The 17,698-nt window shown below is 39.4% G+C and overlaps 2 protein-coding genes across 3 annotated transcripts in view; both read right to left on the minus strand.

Annotated features, from left to right (window-relative positions):
- Window positions 1-4,108: 4,108 nt before the first annotated feature.
- On the minus strand, window positions 4,109-11,634 carry pdia2 (protein disulfide isomerase family A, member 2). The gene is made up of 11 exons (XM_066689701.1): window positions 11,348-11,634; window positions 10,032-10,238; window positions 9,318-9,451; window positions 7,389-7,526; window positions 7,025-7,141; window positions 6,733-6,858; window positions 6,210-6,404; window positions 5,884-6,004; window positions 5,083-5,264; window positions 4,459-4,545; window positions 4,109-4,221 (listed from the first exon to the last, which is right to left on the minus strand). Exons 1-11 carry the CDS (start codon window positions 11,556-11,558, stop codon window positions 4,153-4,155), a joined length of 1,587 nt encoding a protein of 528 aa, XP_066545798.1. The 5' UTR covers window positions 11,559-11,634; the 3' UTR covers window positions 4,109-4,152.
- Window positions 11,635-12,987: 1,353 nt separating this feature from the next.
- The window catches only part of arhgdig (Rho GDP dissociation inhibitor (GDI) gamma), a 30,612-nt gene continuing 25,901 nt past the window's right edge, over window positions 12,988-17,698 (minus strand). For both annotated transcript variants that reach the window (XM_066690288.1, XM_066690289.1), the window contains exons 4-6: window positions 17,405-17,481; window positions 15,660-15,723; window positions 12,988-15,216 (exon numbers count right to left, since the gene is read on the minus strand). In XM_066690288.1, coding sequence (XP_066546385.1) covers window positions 15,017-15,216; window positions 15,660-15,723; window positions 17,405-17,481 — 341 coding nt within the window. In that variant the 3' untranslated portion in view covers window positions 12,988-15,016. The remainder of the gene's footprint in view (window positions 15,217-15,659; window positions 15,724-17,404; window positions 17,482-17,698) is intronic.

Here is a 17,698-nt window from a genome sequence, read left to right on the forward strand (position 1 = left end):
TGCATCTCTGATTACGCTCGGTTCAGAAGGATTCATTTTGTATTCTTACAACTGTTTTCTATACATACGAAACAAACTATACAATTGAGTAACTTTGAAGTCTCTCCCACAAAACCTACAAAGGCCTCAATCAAATCAAAACTGTGACCTGCATACAAATTGCAAAGTACAAGCCTGTACCCTATCGCATTGTAATTTATGTGTAGAAAAAAGTGGCTTCTGAGAATAAATTAAAACACGATTGGGTATAAGATTGTAATATAACAAAAGTATTAATTTTGACATCACAAAATATTGTAATACTTAATATCAGTTTATAAGCTCTGAAAATATGTATATAATTCCCCCCAATATTGATACTTTCAATATCTTAAATTTGAGAAAATGTCTGTGACAAATTAATTTCTAATTAATAATATATAAATAAGTAAAAACAAGGCATATGTACAATAATCTACAGTCCTGGACAGATTTTAACAAATGTTTGACTAATCAACATTTTAGTTATATATAGTCAAAAAGCTAAAAATATACAGGAGACAGACAAGAAAAATGTGTCCTTAGCACACAAATCATGCATGCATATGAAACTATCGAATCAAAGTGAATGTAGAAGGAATGATGTGTTAATTTAAATTAAATTGAATGTAATCTTGAAACTGTTGTTTAGTGAGAACTATGAGAATGTATCATAATTGTCTAAATTAATTCTTACCTTGTCCGTAATGAGCAGCATCTGCAGAGATCGAGCACAAATGGACCACATATAGGAAGTGCTTGGTAAGTTATGTTTCTATTACTCCCTCACATTTTGATTAAAAAAAAAAAACAATCACCATGGTATACATCACACAGAAAAACCAGCAAGTCTAGTTTATGCTTTTTGATAAGTTCATTGGTCGTTTCTTGCTTTGTTCAAAACTGCATTCCTTTGTTTCATCTGATATACTGGTAGAGAGAGATACGAGTCATAAATGGCCGTTCTAGTGTAAATCTCTGCACAGCTTCAAAAGATAAACTTATGGATGAATGGAATAAGAGTTAATGTGTGGGAAACCGAAGGACATGTACTGTGTGGTCAGTACAATTTCTGAATGCTGTTAACTGTAAAGATGTATTCCTGAAGGTCTTGACCTGCTTTTTTGTGGTCTAGAAATCTTACCCAAGGACCTGTGCAAAATAAGATCACATGCTGTTAATACTTTAAAATAATGTGGGGGGCTTGCAGAATTTCCACAATGCATTTTTGTTGTTGTTGTTGTCATTGCAGAAATAGCTGCAGTCTCATTTCAGAATCCTGAACCTTCTAGGTGCTAAGGGTGATGAAACCTCTGTCCTCGGATTACAACAAGCCCTCTTCTCCTAGAAAATGGCTAATGTTTCATTTACTTTCTTTTTCAACAGCATCAAGAGTCATATTACAATCTCATACTGTGTTTCTCTTATAAGGTCTTTTAAAAAAACTAATTCTTTTGGACCCCACATCAAGCATTCTGACAAATGGGCAATGCAGAGATGTGCTTTTGTACATTTATACAAGGGTTAATCTGGTTTGGATTTATAAATGTTTATGTTTTACCCTATCCTGTAAAAAAAAAAAAAAAATCCTTCTCTGTATTTGTTCAGCTCGTATCTCGATTACACTTCTGTTGCGACTGCTCAGCCTGGTCAGCTTTGGCTGTATCCCGGTGATATTCCCACATAGCTGATCCCAGATCAACTGTCTTGTCTTGCTGACCCTTTCATTCAGACCTCTGGATTAAACACAGCATAATTGAATTGTATTAATTGAAAGTGATTTATGGACACCACCCTCTGCACTGGTGTAAAAACATTTTAATGTAGTTTGTTTATTTAATGTGTTTAGTTATTCTTTTGCAAAAACAAAATGATCAAAAAACATGTACGAATCTGACGACAAGTACAAATCCCAATACCGTAAAAATACAGCGTGAGAAATGGCTTTGAGTCATAAGATTTATGACCAAATAGCATAATTTGTAAGAAACAAATATGTACAGTGAGGGAAAAAATTATTTGATCCCCTACTGATTTTGTACGTTTGCCCACTGACAAAGAAATGATCAGTCTATAATTTTAATGGTAGGTGTATTTTAACAGTGAGAGACAGAATAACAACAAAACAATCCAGAAAAACGCATTTCAAAAAAGTTATACATTGATTTGCATGTTAATGAGGAAAATATGTATTTGACCCCTTCGACTTAGTACTTGGTGACAAAACCCTTGTTGGCAATCACAGAGGTCAGACGTTTCTTGTAGTTGGCCACCAGGTTTGCACACATCTCAGGAGGGATTTTGTCCCACTCCTCTTTGCAGATCCTCTCCAAGTCATTAAGGTTTCGAGGCTGACGTTTGGCAACTCGAACCTTCAGCTCCCTCCATAGATTTTCTATGGGATTAAGGTCTGGAGACTGGCTAGACCACTCCAGGACCTTAATGTGCTTCTTCTTGAGCCACTCCTTTGTTGCCTTGGCTGTGTGTTTTGGGTCATTGTCATGCTGGAATACCCATCCACGACCCATTTTCAATGCCCTGGCTGAGGGAAGGAGGTTATCACCCAAGATTTGACGGTACATGGCCCCGTCCATCGTCCCTTTGATGCGGTGCCGTTGTCCTGTCCCCTTAGCAGAAAAACACCCCCAAAGCATAATGTTTCCACCTCCATGTTTGACGGTGGGGATGGTGTTCTTGGGGTCATTCCTCCTCCTCCAAACACGGCGAGTTGAGTTGATGCCAAAGAGCTCGATTTTGGTCTCATCTGACCACAACACTTTCACCTAGTTCTCCTCTGAATCATTCAGATGTTGGCAAACTTCAGATGGGCCTGTACATGTGCTTTCTTGAGCAAGGGGACCTTGCGGGTGCTGCAGGATTTCAGTCCTTCATGGCGTAGTGTGTTACTAATTGTTTTCTTGGTGACTATGGTCCCAGCTGCCTTGAGATCATTAACAAGATCCTCCCGTGTAGTTCTGGGCTGATTCCTCACCGTTCTCGTGATCATTGAAACTCCACGAGGTGAGATCTTGCATGGAAACCCAGACCGAGGGAGACTGACAGTTATTTTGTGTTTCTTCCATTTGCGAATAATCGCACCAACTGTTGTCACCTTCTCACCAAGCTGCTTGGCGATGGTCTTGTAGCCCATTCCAGCCTTGTGTAGGTCTACAATCTTGTCCCTGACATCCTTGGACAGCTCTTTGGTCTTGGTCATGGTGGAGAGTTTGGAATCTGATTGTTTGATTGCTTCTGTGGACAGGTGTCTTTTATACAGGTAACGAGCTGAGATTAGGAGCACTCCCTTTAAGAGAGTGCTCCTATTCTCAGCTCGTTACCTGTATAAAAGACACCTGGGAGCCAGAAATCTTGCTGATTGATAGGGGATCAAATACTTATTTCCCTCCTTAACATGCAAATCAATGTATAACTTTTTTGAAATGCGTTTTTTGTGGATTTTTTTGTTGTTATTCTGTCTCTCACTGTTAAAATACACCTACCATTAAAATTATAGACTGATCATTTCTTTGTCAGTGGGCAAATGTACAAAATCAGCAGGGGATCAAATACTTTTTTCCCTCACTGTATATAAAAAAACAGATCTGAAACAGTTTTGGCACCAAAGGGATAAGGTTTTTGCCAAATTCAGTTTTGAAAGTCAGTTTTGTGTATTTTTTGCAGCTAGCATGCTCTTTTTAAATCCTTAAGCACATGTGATGAATGCTGTACTAACTGGATGGAATTTAGACTCGCTGCTCAAAAGTGTGGCTGACTACATTTTGGTTGTAATCTTTGCAGTTCTCTTCTTGGGCAACCGCAATTAGCGGTATGTTAAGATAATTAGTGGTTTGGTATTTGTTGTGTTTGAAGTCTAGTGGAGGTTTTAGAGGGAGTGCTTACACGGCTTTCTAAAATATGTAAACTCTGGAAGCCATTCATAAATTAAGGCTGCTTACAAAATATTGGCTTTGAATAGAAAACGTAGTTGTATATTTAATGATTAAATAAACAACTTCATTTTCAGCCTGAAGCTGCGAGAGAGGTGTATTGTTACATTTTTAGAAAAGGACAGTGATTTCGGGAAGGCATGTCAGTGAGAATCAGGAACTCCAAAAGGTTTAATGAAAATATAAATCATAATTCGTCTCTTGTCTCGTTTTCCTGTTGGGGTGTTTCTGTAGTAGCGCCAGGCTCCTTGGAGCTCTAGAAAGACAAACAAAAAATAAAAATATTATGATTAATAGAACACATCCACTTTTGTTTCCAGTGCTCTTAATTCGCTCAGTGCATTGGTGAATCACAGTCATTTTACTTTCAACCCTATCAGTGTATGATTTTGCTTGAAAACCCCTAAAGGACTCTACTGGGAATATGTAGGCTATGACAGCTGAGCCCCGGTTTTTAATAAGCAGAAAAGATCCAAGCAGTAATGCAAGTTACCTCTTCTTTTTCCTCAGGCAGTTCACCTCCATTATCCAGGAACTTGGAAAATGTCTCCAGATCCCTCTGACCATTATAGTCTACAATCTACAAAGAGGCGAGACCAAATGATTAAGTAGATGAGTGGGATGAATACACAGCTGGAGATGAAAAGCAGTAGTAAGAAACCTCGACAGTGCATGTTATTTATATTCATTCTGGATACTGTTTTGTATCAGTGGACAGGTGACGGTTAAAACGCAGACTTTGAAATCGCAAAGTAACAATGAGAAGGATCCGCCAAATATAGGAACTCCAAAAAAAACAATACAAACAAACCAAATCGAACATGTAGCAATTGTGTTAAATTTCTGCTTTTCGTTTCAGCTTCGTATTAAAGTATCAGTACTGACACTGTGGTCTGAAATCTATGTACAGAAAACAGATGGAGATCTACTGATTTAGTGAATTAAGTATTTGCTGTGGTACAATGGTAGCAAGGATTATATAATGGGATTGTCACCTTTTTTGTGAGGTCACAAGAAAGTAATCAACAAGAAGAGGCTGTTGGCTGAAGCTCACATGAGAAGCCAACCTCTCTTGCCGCTCTCGTACTGTGGCCAGAGACAAATAAAGCCTTCTTACCTTTTTTTCTGGACCGGCAGGGAAGTACTTCAGAGTGGGAAACCCAGAAATGGTGACCCCTTCTACTTCGTTAGCCGTGGAATCCATATTGGCGATGACAATGTCCTCGTGGTCTTTGTATTTTTCTGCCAGCTCATCCCAGATTGGTGCTAGCTCCTTACAGTGTCCACACCAGGGGGCATCTTTTACAGGGAAGAAGAAGTAGAAATGTCAGGCATTTCACGGCAATGTTCGGCTCACGGAGCGCTGCATCATGTGATCAAGGGATCTTACATTAAAAAACAAATGGAATAGATCGCAAATTGGATAACAAATAAATGGCTTGCAAAAAATGGAGAAATGTGAAAGATCTATACTGCGGTGTATACAACTCTGGCCTTTAAAACGTGCTGTTTTCCATCTGTAAATGCTCGAGTGAATTGAGGCAAAACTTTGAAGTTTATTTTCATAAGGCGTTCAGCCATCAATCTCACAGCTGGTGCTTTTCAAGTTCAGCAGAAGGTCATGGAAAAAAGCGACTGCCGTTCCCCAGGGAGTGCTAATGTGCTGCACTGTGCACTCCTGGCTGCAGCCCCTCACATATTTTCTGATAGAAGAATGGATTATTTTGTCCTTCTTAACATATCTAAAAAACTGTTCATTGCTGGCACTGTTTAAGGGGCTAGGCATTCACATGGGAATACAGTACATTCTGCACCATGTTAATTAATCCTGCAACTCCTAATAAAGTTCTAAAGGTCAACCGCTCTCTGTGGGCATGCGTGGTACTGTTTAAGGGCGTCCATTTATGCTGCTACTTACAGAACTCCACAAAGACGTTCTTGGTTTCGTCAAAGGCCACTTGCTCAAAGTTTTTGCCTACCAGCACCTTCACGGGCTTCTTATCCCAATCCTCTGGGATTTCTTGGCTCATGAGGTTAGGCTGATGGAAGAAAAGAAAGGTGTAATGGGAATGAAGGCCCAGGGGACACGGCGTAGGGGGAGAAATACTTTTAAAGGGGTATACCACATAAAACCATCGACATGCATTCTCTTATCCTCCCAAAGCAGACAATTAGTGCACCAACCACCTTAACTGCAAAGTAATGGACATATCCCATTGAGGCAGTAAAGTTTCAGGACTCTACCTTGACTGTGCCCTCCAGCACTCCCTGGCAGAGGTTTTGCAGGTTTTCAGCTGTGATATCTGCTTGCTCCAGGGTGTACTTCTTGGTTGTTTCGATGTTGACGAGGCGGATGGTGGGAGCATCTTCGCTTTTCAAGCCAAAGTAGTTCAGGACGTGATCGTTGCTGGCGTTGACATCAATCAGAATGAAAAGCACCTGCATGACGAAGGAAGAATCCATTTAAACATGTTCTTTAGTTATTTGTTTTATTTGATTAGAAAAGCAAGCCCCACCAAAGCCTCTATATTTTCTAACCTGCTAACGTCTGGTTAAATAACAGTGAATCTGAACATGTTTAAAGAACTGAACATTATTACATTTAAAAAAGAAAAACACCATCAGGAACCTGGACGTAATCTTTCCTGGGTTACCTTCTGTAACTGGGATCAAGCTCTGTTCTTACAAAGGTATGTTTCTTCAATAGGTGGCACAATAAAGGGAGACTTCCTGTCCACTTGCTCTTTAACAATATTTATTTCAATACCTGGCCTTTGAGCCCAGAGGCAGCTTCTCTGAATGACTCCAGAGCCGGCTGGTGTTTCTCCAAAGTCTTGTTGATGAAAAGCAGGATGTGATGGTTTATTTTCGCACCAAAAATCTTGTCTGCATTCTGGAAGGGAAAGGAAAGCCCCCCGGCTGTGTCAGATCTCTCTTCATAGACAGAGTCGTTATTTTCACGAAGTGTAGCCGCATCACTGGTGCAGACAAGAGCAGGGAAGTGACAATTTCAATAATGCTATGAAAATGATAGAATGCTGCTGAACATTATACCGTACCTGCTCATTAAACTCAATGACGAGTTCAAGGGCGTTGGTTTGAATGAACTTCGTCAGCTCTTCCTTATCCAGTTCCTGCTCCTCTGTAATTTCCAGATCGGCACGTTTTTCATCAAACTGTAAATGATCCAGACGAGAAGAGTCCATCAGATTCAGTTCAGTTGAATACACATTAAAATCTGCCAATTTAGAAGTAATTTTCAGGATCTATTAGTATTAAAGAAAAATAGAAGTATAGACTGTGGTGCTGAGGGTATTTATATGTACTTTTTAAATAACAACAGTGTATCACAGAATTTGCATAAAGACCACATTATTTGCAATACAATGATCTTTCTGCTGCTACCCATGCCTGTCTTCCTACCTTTTTAAATAATATGACTTTGTTCTTGGAAACATCATAATTCTGGAAAACAGCAGGATCACTGGTGATGCCAAAGGTAATATCTACTATGTCGGTGGCCACTTCATAAAAGGTCTTCACATCCTCACTGTCGAGGTCCTAGAAAGAGAATGTAGCCATTGTTAGTGGAAAGGCAGTTGGCAACACGTGACCATCGGCTGGAGTTGGGATTCATTTAGAAGTATGGACTTTGGGAAAGAAAAAAAAAAAAGTGTTACACAAAATGGCTGTCCAGAAGGATTAACAAAACAGTAATCGGTGTTTATAGTGAGATAACTAATTGGCAGCTCATTGTAATTCGATGTATATATGTATACATGAGATATACAGTGAGGGGAAAAAAGTATTTGATCCCCTGCTGATTTTGTACGTTTGCCCACTGACAAAGAAATGATCAGTCTATAATTTTAATGGTAGTTGTATTTTAACAGTGAGAGACAGAATAACAACAAACAAATCCAGAAAAACGCATTTCAAAAAAGTTATACATTGACTTAGTACTTGGTGGCAAAACCCTTGTTGGCAATCACAGAGGTCAGATGTTTCTTGTAGTTGGCCACCAGGTTTGCACACACCTCTGGAGGGATTTTGTCCCACTCCTCTTTGCAGATCCTCTCCAAGTCATTAAGGTTGCGAGGCTGACGTTTGGCAACTTGAACCTTCAGCTCCCTCCACAGATTTTCTATGGGATTAAGGTCTGGAGACTGGCTAGGCCACTCCAGGACCTTAATGTGCTTCTTCTTGAGCCACTCCTTTGTTGCCTTGGCTGTGTGTTTTGGGTCATTGTCATGCTGGAATACCCATCCACGACCCATTTTCAATGCCCTGGCTGAGGGAAGGAGGTTCTCACCCAAGATTTGACGGTACATGGCCCCGTCCATCGTCCCTTTGATGCGGTGCAGTTGTCCTGTCCCCTTAGCAGAAAAACAGCCCCAAAGCATAATGTTTCCACCTCCATGTTTGACGGTGGGGATGGTGTTCTTGGGGTCATTCCTCCTCCTCCAATCACGACTAGTTGAGTTGATGCCAAAGAGCTCGATTTTTGTCTCATCTGACCACAACACTTTCACCCAGTTCTCCTCTGAATCATTCAGATGTTCATTGGCAAACTTCAGACGGGCCTGTACATGTGCTTTCTTGAGGAGGGGGACTTTGCGGGCGCTGCAGGATTTCAGTCCTTCACGTCGTAGTGTGTTACCAATTGTTTTCTTGGTGACTATGGTCCTAGCTGCCTTGAGATCATTAACAAGATCCTCCCGTTTAGTTCTGGGCTGATTCCTCACCGTTCTAATGATCATTGAAACTCCACGAGGTGAGATCTTGCATGGAGCCCCAGACCGAGGGAGACTGACAGTTATTTTGTGTTTCTTCCATTTGCGAATAATCGCACCAACTGTTGTCACCTTCTCACCAAGCTGCTTGGTGATGGTCTTGTAGCCCATTCCAGCCTTGTGTAGGTCTACAATCTTGTCCCTGACATCCTTGGACAGCTCTTTGGTCTTAGTCATGGTGGAGAGTTTGGAATCTGATTGATTGATTGCTTCTGTGGACAGGTGTCTTTTATACAGGTAACGAGCTGAGATTAGGAGCACTGCCTTTAAGAGAGTCTCAGCTCATTACCTGTATAAAAGACAACTGGGAGCCAGAAATCTTGCTGATTGATAGGGGATCAAATACTTATATCCCTCATTAACATGCAAATCAATTTATAACTTTTTTGAAATGCGTTTTTCTGGATTTTGTTGTTGTTATTCTGTCTCTCACTGTTAAAATACACCTACCATTAAAATTATAGACTGATCATTTCTTTGTCAGTGGGCAAACGTACAAAATCAGCAGGGGATCAAATACTTTTTTCCCTCACTGTATGTATATATGAGAAGGTCTTACCGTGAAGAAGCCGATGACTGCGACACGGTGTGTGTCGATGAACTCCTGTGCACTCGCTACGCTCTCTAGGACAGAAGCACTGGGTTCAGTCCGTCGCTTCAGCCACTGAACGATCCCCTGCGCTTTCCTCTTTCCTGAAGTGATCAAGAAAAAAATGTGTTAGATTATATTACCCTAGATGATATACTTGGTGTCAGCCTTTTAAGATGTTTTGCCGTGTACTAAAGAGCGAGGATCCATTGAGAAGTCTGGCTCAGTTTGAGGTAGACCCTGAGAGGATCTCCTGAGAATTCATTTTTGATTAGGGGTTCTATCCTGCAAAATGCAAGTCGAGGTCTATCTGGGCCACAATAAAATCGACTGATATTCCCCCAGGCAAACGCATTGTGAATCAATTCCTAACCTGGGACGAGGGCCACAGGCAAGGGATCCAAGGATCTAAAGGTCCTGTGTTGAACTGGAAGTGAACAAAATGTTTTTTTGCAGGTTCCTGATAGCCCTTTGTGACAGTATGAAACATATTACACCATGACAGGTTTTCTTTTTGAGGTATCATTTTCAACCTGAAAGAATCTGGTTTTTACTTTTTGTTGAAAGCTGGGAATAAATGTTAAACTTCCAGATTTATTCTTGCAATTGAAATTCTGCACACGAGTTAAAACACTTTACCATACTATGCCATGTCACTTTGCTTGTGAAACTCTGGGCACACACCTGTGAATTCAATGGCGTTCTTCCTGTCGCCGTCTTGAAAGAATTTCAGGATGGGAAAGCTGCTGATTCCGAATTCGTCTGCCAGGCCTTTCTCCTCGGTGGCGTCCACTTTAGCGAGCCTGATGTCGGAGGTTGTGTTCTTCAGGATCCCTGCCGCTGCGGTGTACTCAGGCTCCAGTGCACGGCAGTGCCCACACCACGGTGCATCTGTAAAAGATCGCAGTGTCAATGTAATCCTGCCCAGTTCTGTACCTGAACACCAGTGCAGGAGTTCCTTTAGCGTGTTGTTTCCTAACATAACGCTTAAATGGTATTTTGCAGAGATGATGAATGGAGCTGTTGTACTTAAGAGTTAGAACAGGGGCTCTCACATAAGTTAATAAATAAACACATCCATTAATAAAAATATTATTCTTTTTGGAGGGGTTCATGCAAGAACTGTTTCACACCACTTTAGTTTTGAAGGGAGAAAATGAACGCCTCCAAGACAGCATTTGATTTGAATTACATGTGACTATATTGTAAAAATCAATACTTCACATGCCCCATATATGAGTATTGTTAGCAGTAGTAGTATTATATAGAAGTTACAAAACCTCGAGAGTCCACAATCTCACTGAATAAGCTGAAAGAAGCACCTCACCCCCTGAATCCAGCTCTCTACATTTCTTATCTGCATTATGACAGAGTGTGTGGAGAGGCAGCTTTGTCAGACAAGTAAGAAATATATTCATGAGAATTTTTTGCATGTTACACCTGTTGATAATGTCAGGGCAGATAATCCTGAAACAGTCCTTTTTTATGGATGGCACAAGCATGTCATTGTACTCTAAACTGGCACTTTATGATATAAATAATAGAATTATAATACACCACTGGTAAAGACAGAGTAAAACAAACTTAGCTAACTTATTACAATGTCAAGTTTAAGTTTGTAAATATCGACAGGGTCTACAGAATTAGGGATATTTGTGGGATTGCAGTATGCCATATATAATATTTTCAGTTTTTTGAAGAATGATTCGACTGCGATTCCAGAGAAATTTGTGGTGGCAATAAAAAGTATGCACACCCCCTCTTAACTTCAATCGACTGAATTTTTAATTTTCTCTAAAGTGAATCACTGTTTAAGAAATGTATTTATTAGCATAGCTTAATGAGATAAAAGATGCATATTATTATAACTAAACTCAATGAATCAGAGAACAACTTTTGACTGTAATTTATCATTATTATTAGTAGTAGTAGCAGTATTTGTCCATGATACAATTTTATAATTACAATATTATAACAACAATAATGATGATGATACTTACAAAATTCAACAAGAAGGAACTTGTTCTCGCTGAGCGCCCTCGCAAAGTTTTTCTCATGAAGGACCAAGACGCCCTTTTCTTCTGTGATCTCCTCTGACTTCTCCACCGTTTCCTCCTCTACCTCTCCTGGAGCGTCTTCTCCGTTCTCCTCGGCTGTGGTGTAGGAGGCCGATGCGCAAAGCAGGGCAAGCAGACACAGTTTAAACCTCATGGCGATGCACCTGGCTGCTCGGGATAGACACACCTGCAGTGCTGTCCACGGGCACCAGTGCTGATAAAGCAGGCCAGTGCATGACGACTAATCAAGACACGGGCGTGTAGGATTGCTACTGGTCTCCACCTCTATCTGTGGGGGAGTTACCTAAATTGGATGGGCCGTTGAGGAGAAAACAAGTAGCCTTTGTTCCTGTAGTTGCCTAATGTGAATGTTCGAATCAAAATGGTGCTCAGTTAGCATAGGGCAAGGATTGGTTTGTAAAACAGATTTTCTGTGTTAAGTTGAAATGCTATTTGAATCACATTTTTATTTGCTAGCTTTAGATGATAGATTTTAAGAACTCTTTAGTTTTAAATATATTGTTTAGTCCCAGCAGTTCAAAACAAAATAATTGTAAAAGTTCTATAATCCACACTAATGTAAATACATACCCCCTGCCCCCAATTAAATACTATGAATATAGAAGGATTAGGACTAATACTACATAAATGCATATCAATACATCAGCCTATGTGCATAAACACGCATAACACACACACGTAATTTTAATGCTTAAATTTAATTTTGTATTGATTATATTACTGCACTTTGCATTGTAATGCTTAAATTGCTTCTGTACAAACCAATAACAATATAGATAGATAGACAGATAGATGTAGACAGCTATATATCATTGCTTTTTGTGATAATACATGTTCTGTCACAATCGTCAATTCTGTCTTTAAATGGAGCTGAATCATGACCTGCTGCTTGGGGAATACATTTCTGGGAAATGGACTGTAACCGGTATATGAAACCATTTTATCCAAGACCAATCGATGGCTTGCGAATGGCTTTGCAGGGCGGTATCTGTGGGACTGTGGGAATTACTGATGCCATTACACGTGGCTCAAGAATTCGGCTGCTCAGCTATAGCCTTATCTCTCTGCAGGGAGAACTGTATTTCTGCATTCACAGCCATTGGTACACGTTGCATTCCAGTTCAGATATTCCAGAGGAGAAGCTAAACACGATTGCTGAAACTGGTATTGCAAAGAATTTTCTGTTTCTACAGAAACATGTAATTATTTTTGATGCCACATTTTAAATAAACTACACTAATTACTAAAAATCTACATTATAGCACAACATATGTCTTGATTAGCAGTCTGTTAGACAACTCTGAAGAATCTGGTTTGATACAAACATTCTGCAGTCACCAGTTCTTAACAAGTTCATTAAAAACCAAAACAAACAAGTATTACCGCAACCCCTTTATAATAACACACCGTTTAACTGCAAAATAAACAAACCAGAAAAAAGAGGTCAGACTGATTTACAGCTTCTGATGGCATTTTAAAAGTTTAAAAAAAAAAAAATCCTTTGGTTGGGCATGTTCATCTGGTGGATTTATTCATGACTTCCATAGTACTTAAAAACAAAATAATGGTTAAATCTTTACTTTATTAAAAGATACAAGATGCTTGAAAATGTCTGACAAACTACGATTTTAAGATACAGCAAATCCACACCACGGATTTGTTGCCGATGCAACACAGAGGCACAGAACAATAAGCACTTTATTTGTATAAAATACAGAAATTATGTTGCAGTCTTAAGCACACTTTTTCTTGTTCCATTTCATTTAACACTTTGGAGAAATGCAATCAATGTTAAAAAGGAAATATCTTTCAGACAGTCATGCAACAGGAAGACAGCACTGACACTCTACGCTTCAAGATCCGTTTTTGATCCGATGACATTAAAATGTACATTAACATATTTTACAATGTGGATATTAGATTTAGTTTTAAAGATACACATGTACTAAGAACTCCTTGCAAGATACTTTTAATGACCGAGTCACACAGAAAAGCGCAGCTGTGCTTAAAGGCTACACTTCATTCTCAGGCCCAAAGTGACATTAAGCTATCTTTTCAGATGGAGATTAACATTTGGCAATTCCTCCACCCCCCTCATTATTACTGATTTTGAAACCTGTCTGCTGAGGATAATTATAAAGTACTTTTATAGCAACTGCAATGAACACTGCAATTCATTCAAATACATCAGAAACATTAATATTCACTGCTTGTCACCATACAGCACACTTCTTCAAAGTATTGAATCTCCACTGCTTAATGCATTTAAAATCATTGGGTCACTTCAATAAAGGCCTAGTGAGAATTACAAATGTATATTGTTGGGCTCCTATATATAACTTTACATGCCAGTGTCAACAACTTCCCCAAAACGAAATGCTCCTATTTAGAGCAGCCTAAACCTTTAATCAATATCAGTCCTTGTGTTGTGTCTGCAAGATTTACACTTTCACATAATACATGAATAATCGCAGATTCTTTATTCCTTCCGATTTATTTTAGTATCGCAAGAATAAGTCAATATATAAAAAATGAAACATTACAATTGCATGCCAAAGGACAGTCATTATTGGATTATCTAAATAATGGAAAATACTAATTTAAAGCAATATTACACTTCCAGTGTAATCTAATGATCTTAGGATTCTTATTTATACTTTAGAGGTTTGTTTAATTACACATTGGTAAAAAAAAAACAAACAAAAAAAAAAACTCTGCATTTAATTTTGGCAATTTACTAATCAATCATTAGCATAAACAGGTCAGTAATGCTTTGTATACTGGGTTAAAAAAATAAGTCCCTACAGAACAGGTATAAAGACACTGTACTTCAGGTATGTGTGGTGCTTTTTTTTTTATTAATCTCATCAATTAGTCCTTTTTTCAGATAAAACAATAACAACCCATCATTACACTGAGCAAAATCTCCCGTTACATATACCAAAAGCAGACGCATGAAAGTTGCGTAAACAGAAAATCAGAGACTTTTCAGGCAGAAACTTGGTACATAATATACAGACAACAGGCCTTCCACCAAGACAAATGCAATCATAGGGGAGGCTTCATCACTGGCAGAGACATTTATTCTGAACTTAAAATGAGTTATCAACGTAGCAAGACTAAACCTCCATTTACACACTTCAGTTTACACTAAGATATTCGCTCATGAGATCCTAAGACTCATCTCTGCTGTTTTGGTGTTCTCTACCCAGTAGTTTTTGCTAGACTATTTCAGAACACAGGCAGGACTTTATTCATGTATACTACTTAGCCATTTAAATTTCAGTATGTACATGTATGTAATCATCACATCCAAACTTGCACTAGATCGAAACACTTAAAACTATAGCGTGAAAATGCATTATTTATACGAGATATTTTCTCTTAAAGACATGGCTTGTGAAGTGCGAGTCTGCTCTCTCTCCGATCTGTTAGTGAGTGAGTTGCCTTCCTTCGTCTCAGTAAAGTAGTTTCTATCAGTTAAGAGCTGTTTTCAGGGTTTCTCCGACTGCTAAGCTTTGCCTAACTTCCTGTTTGTACAACTTTTGCAATCTGTTTCTGCAAGGCGGCTCCGGGGCAGCGCCTGGGCTTCTACTCGTTCCACTCCTTCTTGATCTGCAGGTTCCACTCCCAGGACAGGTGGTCCGTCTTGTCGTCGTCTGTGAAGTAGGACTTGATGTGGTAGCCACCGCGGACGAGCATGCCTTTGGGCGCCTCTTCCACAGGGGTCATGAACTCATGTTCCTCGACGCGTGGCCCATAGCTGCCCACCATGTAGACGGCCTTGTCCACTGTGGATACAACAGGGCAGCAGAGCTCAGCACCAACTACTGTCACACGTCTCTACTGGCCATCCCGTCATGACTGCTGCCAACCTCATGCAGTTTAAATTAGCCATTCTATGTATGAATAGGCCACAGGCCATTAATACAGGTTGTATTATTATTATTATTATTATTATTATTATACATTATATATACCACAACGGCAATCGTTTTGAAATATTATGTTGAATACAAATGCACAGTGATCAGGTACATGGCAGTGACAGTTTTTTTTGCTTTTGGAGGTTTAAATTGTCCTTGGTTGCAGCCATTGAGCCAATTCTCTGGTCTTTTATGTGGGAGAGAAGAGTATAGACACAAGCTCAGTGCAATTTTTTGCACTGTTGAGTAAAATGTGCCACAGCTATTGCATCATTTCCTGCCATAGCAAGACACATCAGCTCACTTACCTCTTAGCCCTTTCCTGTAAGTATGGTGCACATACTTTAATCCAGATACAATATCCCGGTTGACCTGAGGAATGCATAAGAATAAAATACACGTTTAGATGTATTTTTTTGGATAGGCTGGTTTATTAGCTTAAATATGCATTAACTACCCCTCACTCATCCACACTGCACAGAGTCTGCTGCAGTGATGTGGTACTGATATGAACAGGAAGCCACATAAATAGTGCGGTAATAGCCTCCACATGGTAAGATAAAGCATATCACAATGCTGCTAGAAAAGTGAGTTAGCGTCTTACAACCACTAGAGGGCATCTCTTCAGTATGCACTGTAAGGTACTTAATCATTCGCACCACATAAAATGTAAAATGCATTTAAGAGAACTCCAAACAGACAGTAATGCACCATAAAATACATACTGTAATTGAAGAATAATACTCAATTAATTGATTGGTCTAAAACATAACAGGCTGTTGCCATCTCTCCCAGTAAATATCTAGATGATGAGACTAATTTGTGAGTGTGCCTGCTCCATTTATCAATATTTGAATGACAGAAAATGACCAAAGTTGGAGTACCACAAGGAGTTTGTTCTTCTAGAGCCCTAATGTGTTTAAGGCATATTAAGAAAAACAATAATTATAACAAAAAATCTAATATTGTAGCATTTTTGCTGGCAAGCTGGACTCGCCAGCTGCATATAACAACAACAAATAAGAGTCAGGGGTGCATGCCACAGATTTCTCTTTAAAATACCTATAGTACTTTCATCAATTTGGAAAGTCCAAAATCTGATGAAAGGATCTAAATCTTGTCTATATTTCCAAACTGTGTGAGTATATGGACCTCCAAAGTGTTTTTCAGAGGCTATTTTTAGTAAGCAACGACTGTCAGCATGGGAGAGCAGATGTGCGTTTTCAAACTTACTGGCCTTTGGGACAGAACACTTTAAAGAGAAGAAATAGGCCACATAACCCAAAGACTGTGTTTACATCCTTCAATCTGCCCATCTGAACATTGACATATTTTGTCAGCTACTGTTTTGGGGAGAAACTATTTTCGGCAACGTACATAACTAACCGAGAGTGGGGTAGCATTGCGTATAAAGACAGGCAGCTGTTTTGCAGATGGAAAGAACTTAAGCATGCAAACAGCATTCTTATTTCTGCTTAAGATTCATTATTTATGTAAGCATGTTGACTGTGGTCCAAAGAGCCAAGATGCTCTTTTAGTTTTATACAAATTATGATCTTTTCAGGCATAGTATCGGACTCACATGTGGGTAGCACTACAGTGCGCTAAGCTTATAATATTCAATTTCATCAGCAGCACTTTGCAAGTGTAACATCAGAGACATCCTGCCTATTGCATGCATCTCACAACTGCCTTTACCCATTTTTTTTGCAAAGTAAACAGCTCATTTATTCAATCATGTCAGCAATGCCTCACATCAAAGGTGCACAACCCCCCTGGTTGGGGAAGGTTTTTTAAATCTCGCACCCCTACGCTAATCAGGAACAGTCTTTCCCATGGAGTTGACACCATCCCTGAGATTAATTCAGGTGAATGTTGCTTTCAATGTTTGAGAGTGGGTTGCCAGCTCATTATTCTTCATATTCCCCGACAGCAGTGATTAATTTCTGCTGGCTTGCGCACCGATAGAGGCCCAGAGAAGGCAAGCACATACTATCGAGTTGAGATATGCAGGTAGCAGCAGGATGGGAAATGGCGACATCACGGGACTCACCTTGAAATGGATTTTGACTCTGTAGTCGACTCCTTCCTTCAGCACAAAGTTCTCCTTCTTCAGGGCCTCTAAGTCACCTGCAAAAAAAACAAAATACCTCAAATTCCTCATATACTCTAATTGAGATTCTCCAGAGTACAAGTATCTGCACCTCCACCACTTCAAGGTGTGTAAAGAACCAGCTTATCATGTGAACATAAAGACACATCTGAGGTTACATATCATTCTTAAGGTAGCAGTGGCTTCCTTTAAATTAACTGTACTTGTCTATTATATTTTAAATAATCGTAAAAT

This window comes from Amia ocellicauda, chromosome 17 (assembly GCF_036373705.1).
Source record: "Amia ocellicauda isolate fAmiCal2 chromosome 17, fAmiCal2.hap1, whole genome shotgun sequence".
Taxonomy (NCBI): Eukaryota; Metazoa; Chordata; class Actinopteri; order Amiiformes; family Amiidae; genus Amia; species Amia ocellicauda.

Coding starts and splice junctions, on each gene's coding strand:
- pdia2 (XM_066689701.1), bottom strand. CDS start 11,558: ATGAGGTTTAAACTGTGTCTGCTTGCCCTGCTTTGCGCATCGGCCTCC. Junction 10,239..11,347: donor GTTCCTTCTTGTTGAATTTT/GTAAGTATCATC, acceptor GATCTTTTACAG/ATGCACCGTGGTGTGGGCAC. Junction 4,222..4,458: donor TGCCTGAGGAAAAAGAAGAG/GTAACTTGCATT, acceptor TTGTCTTTCTAG/AGCTCCAAGGAGCCTGGCGC.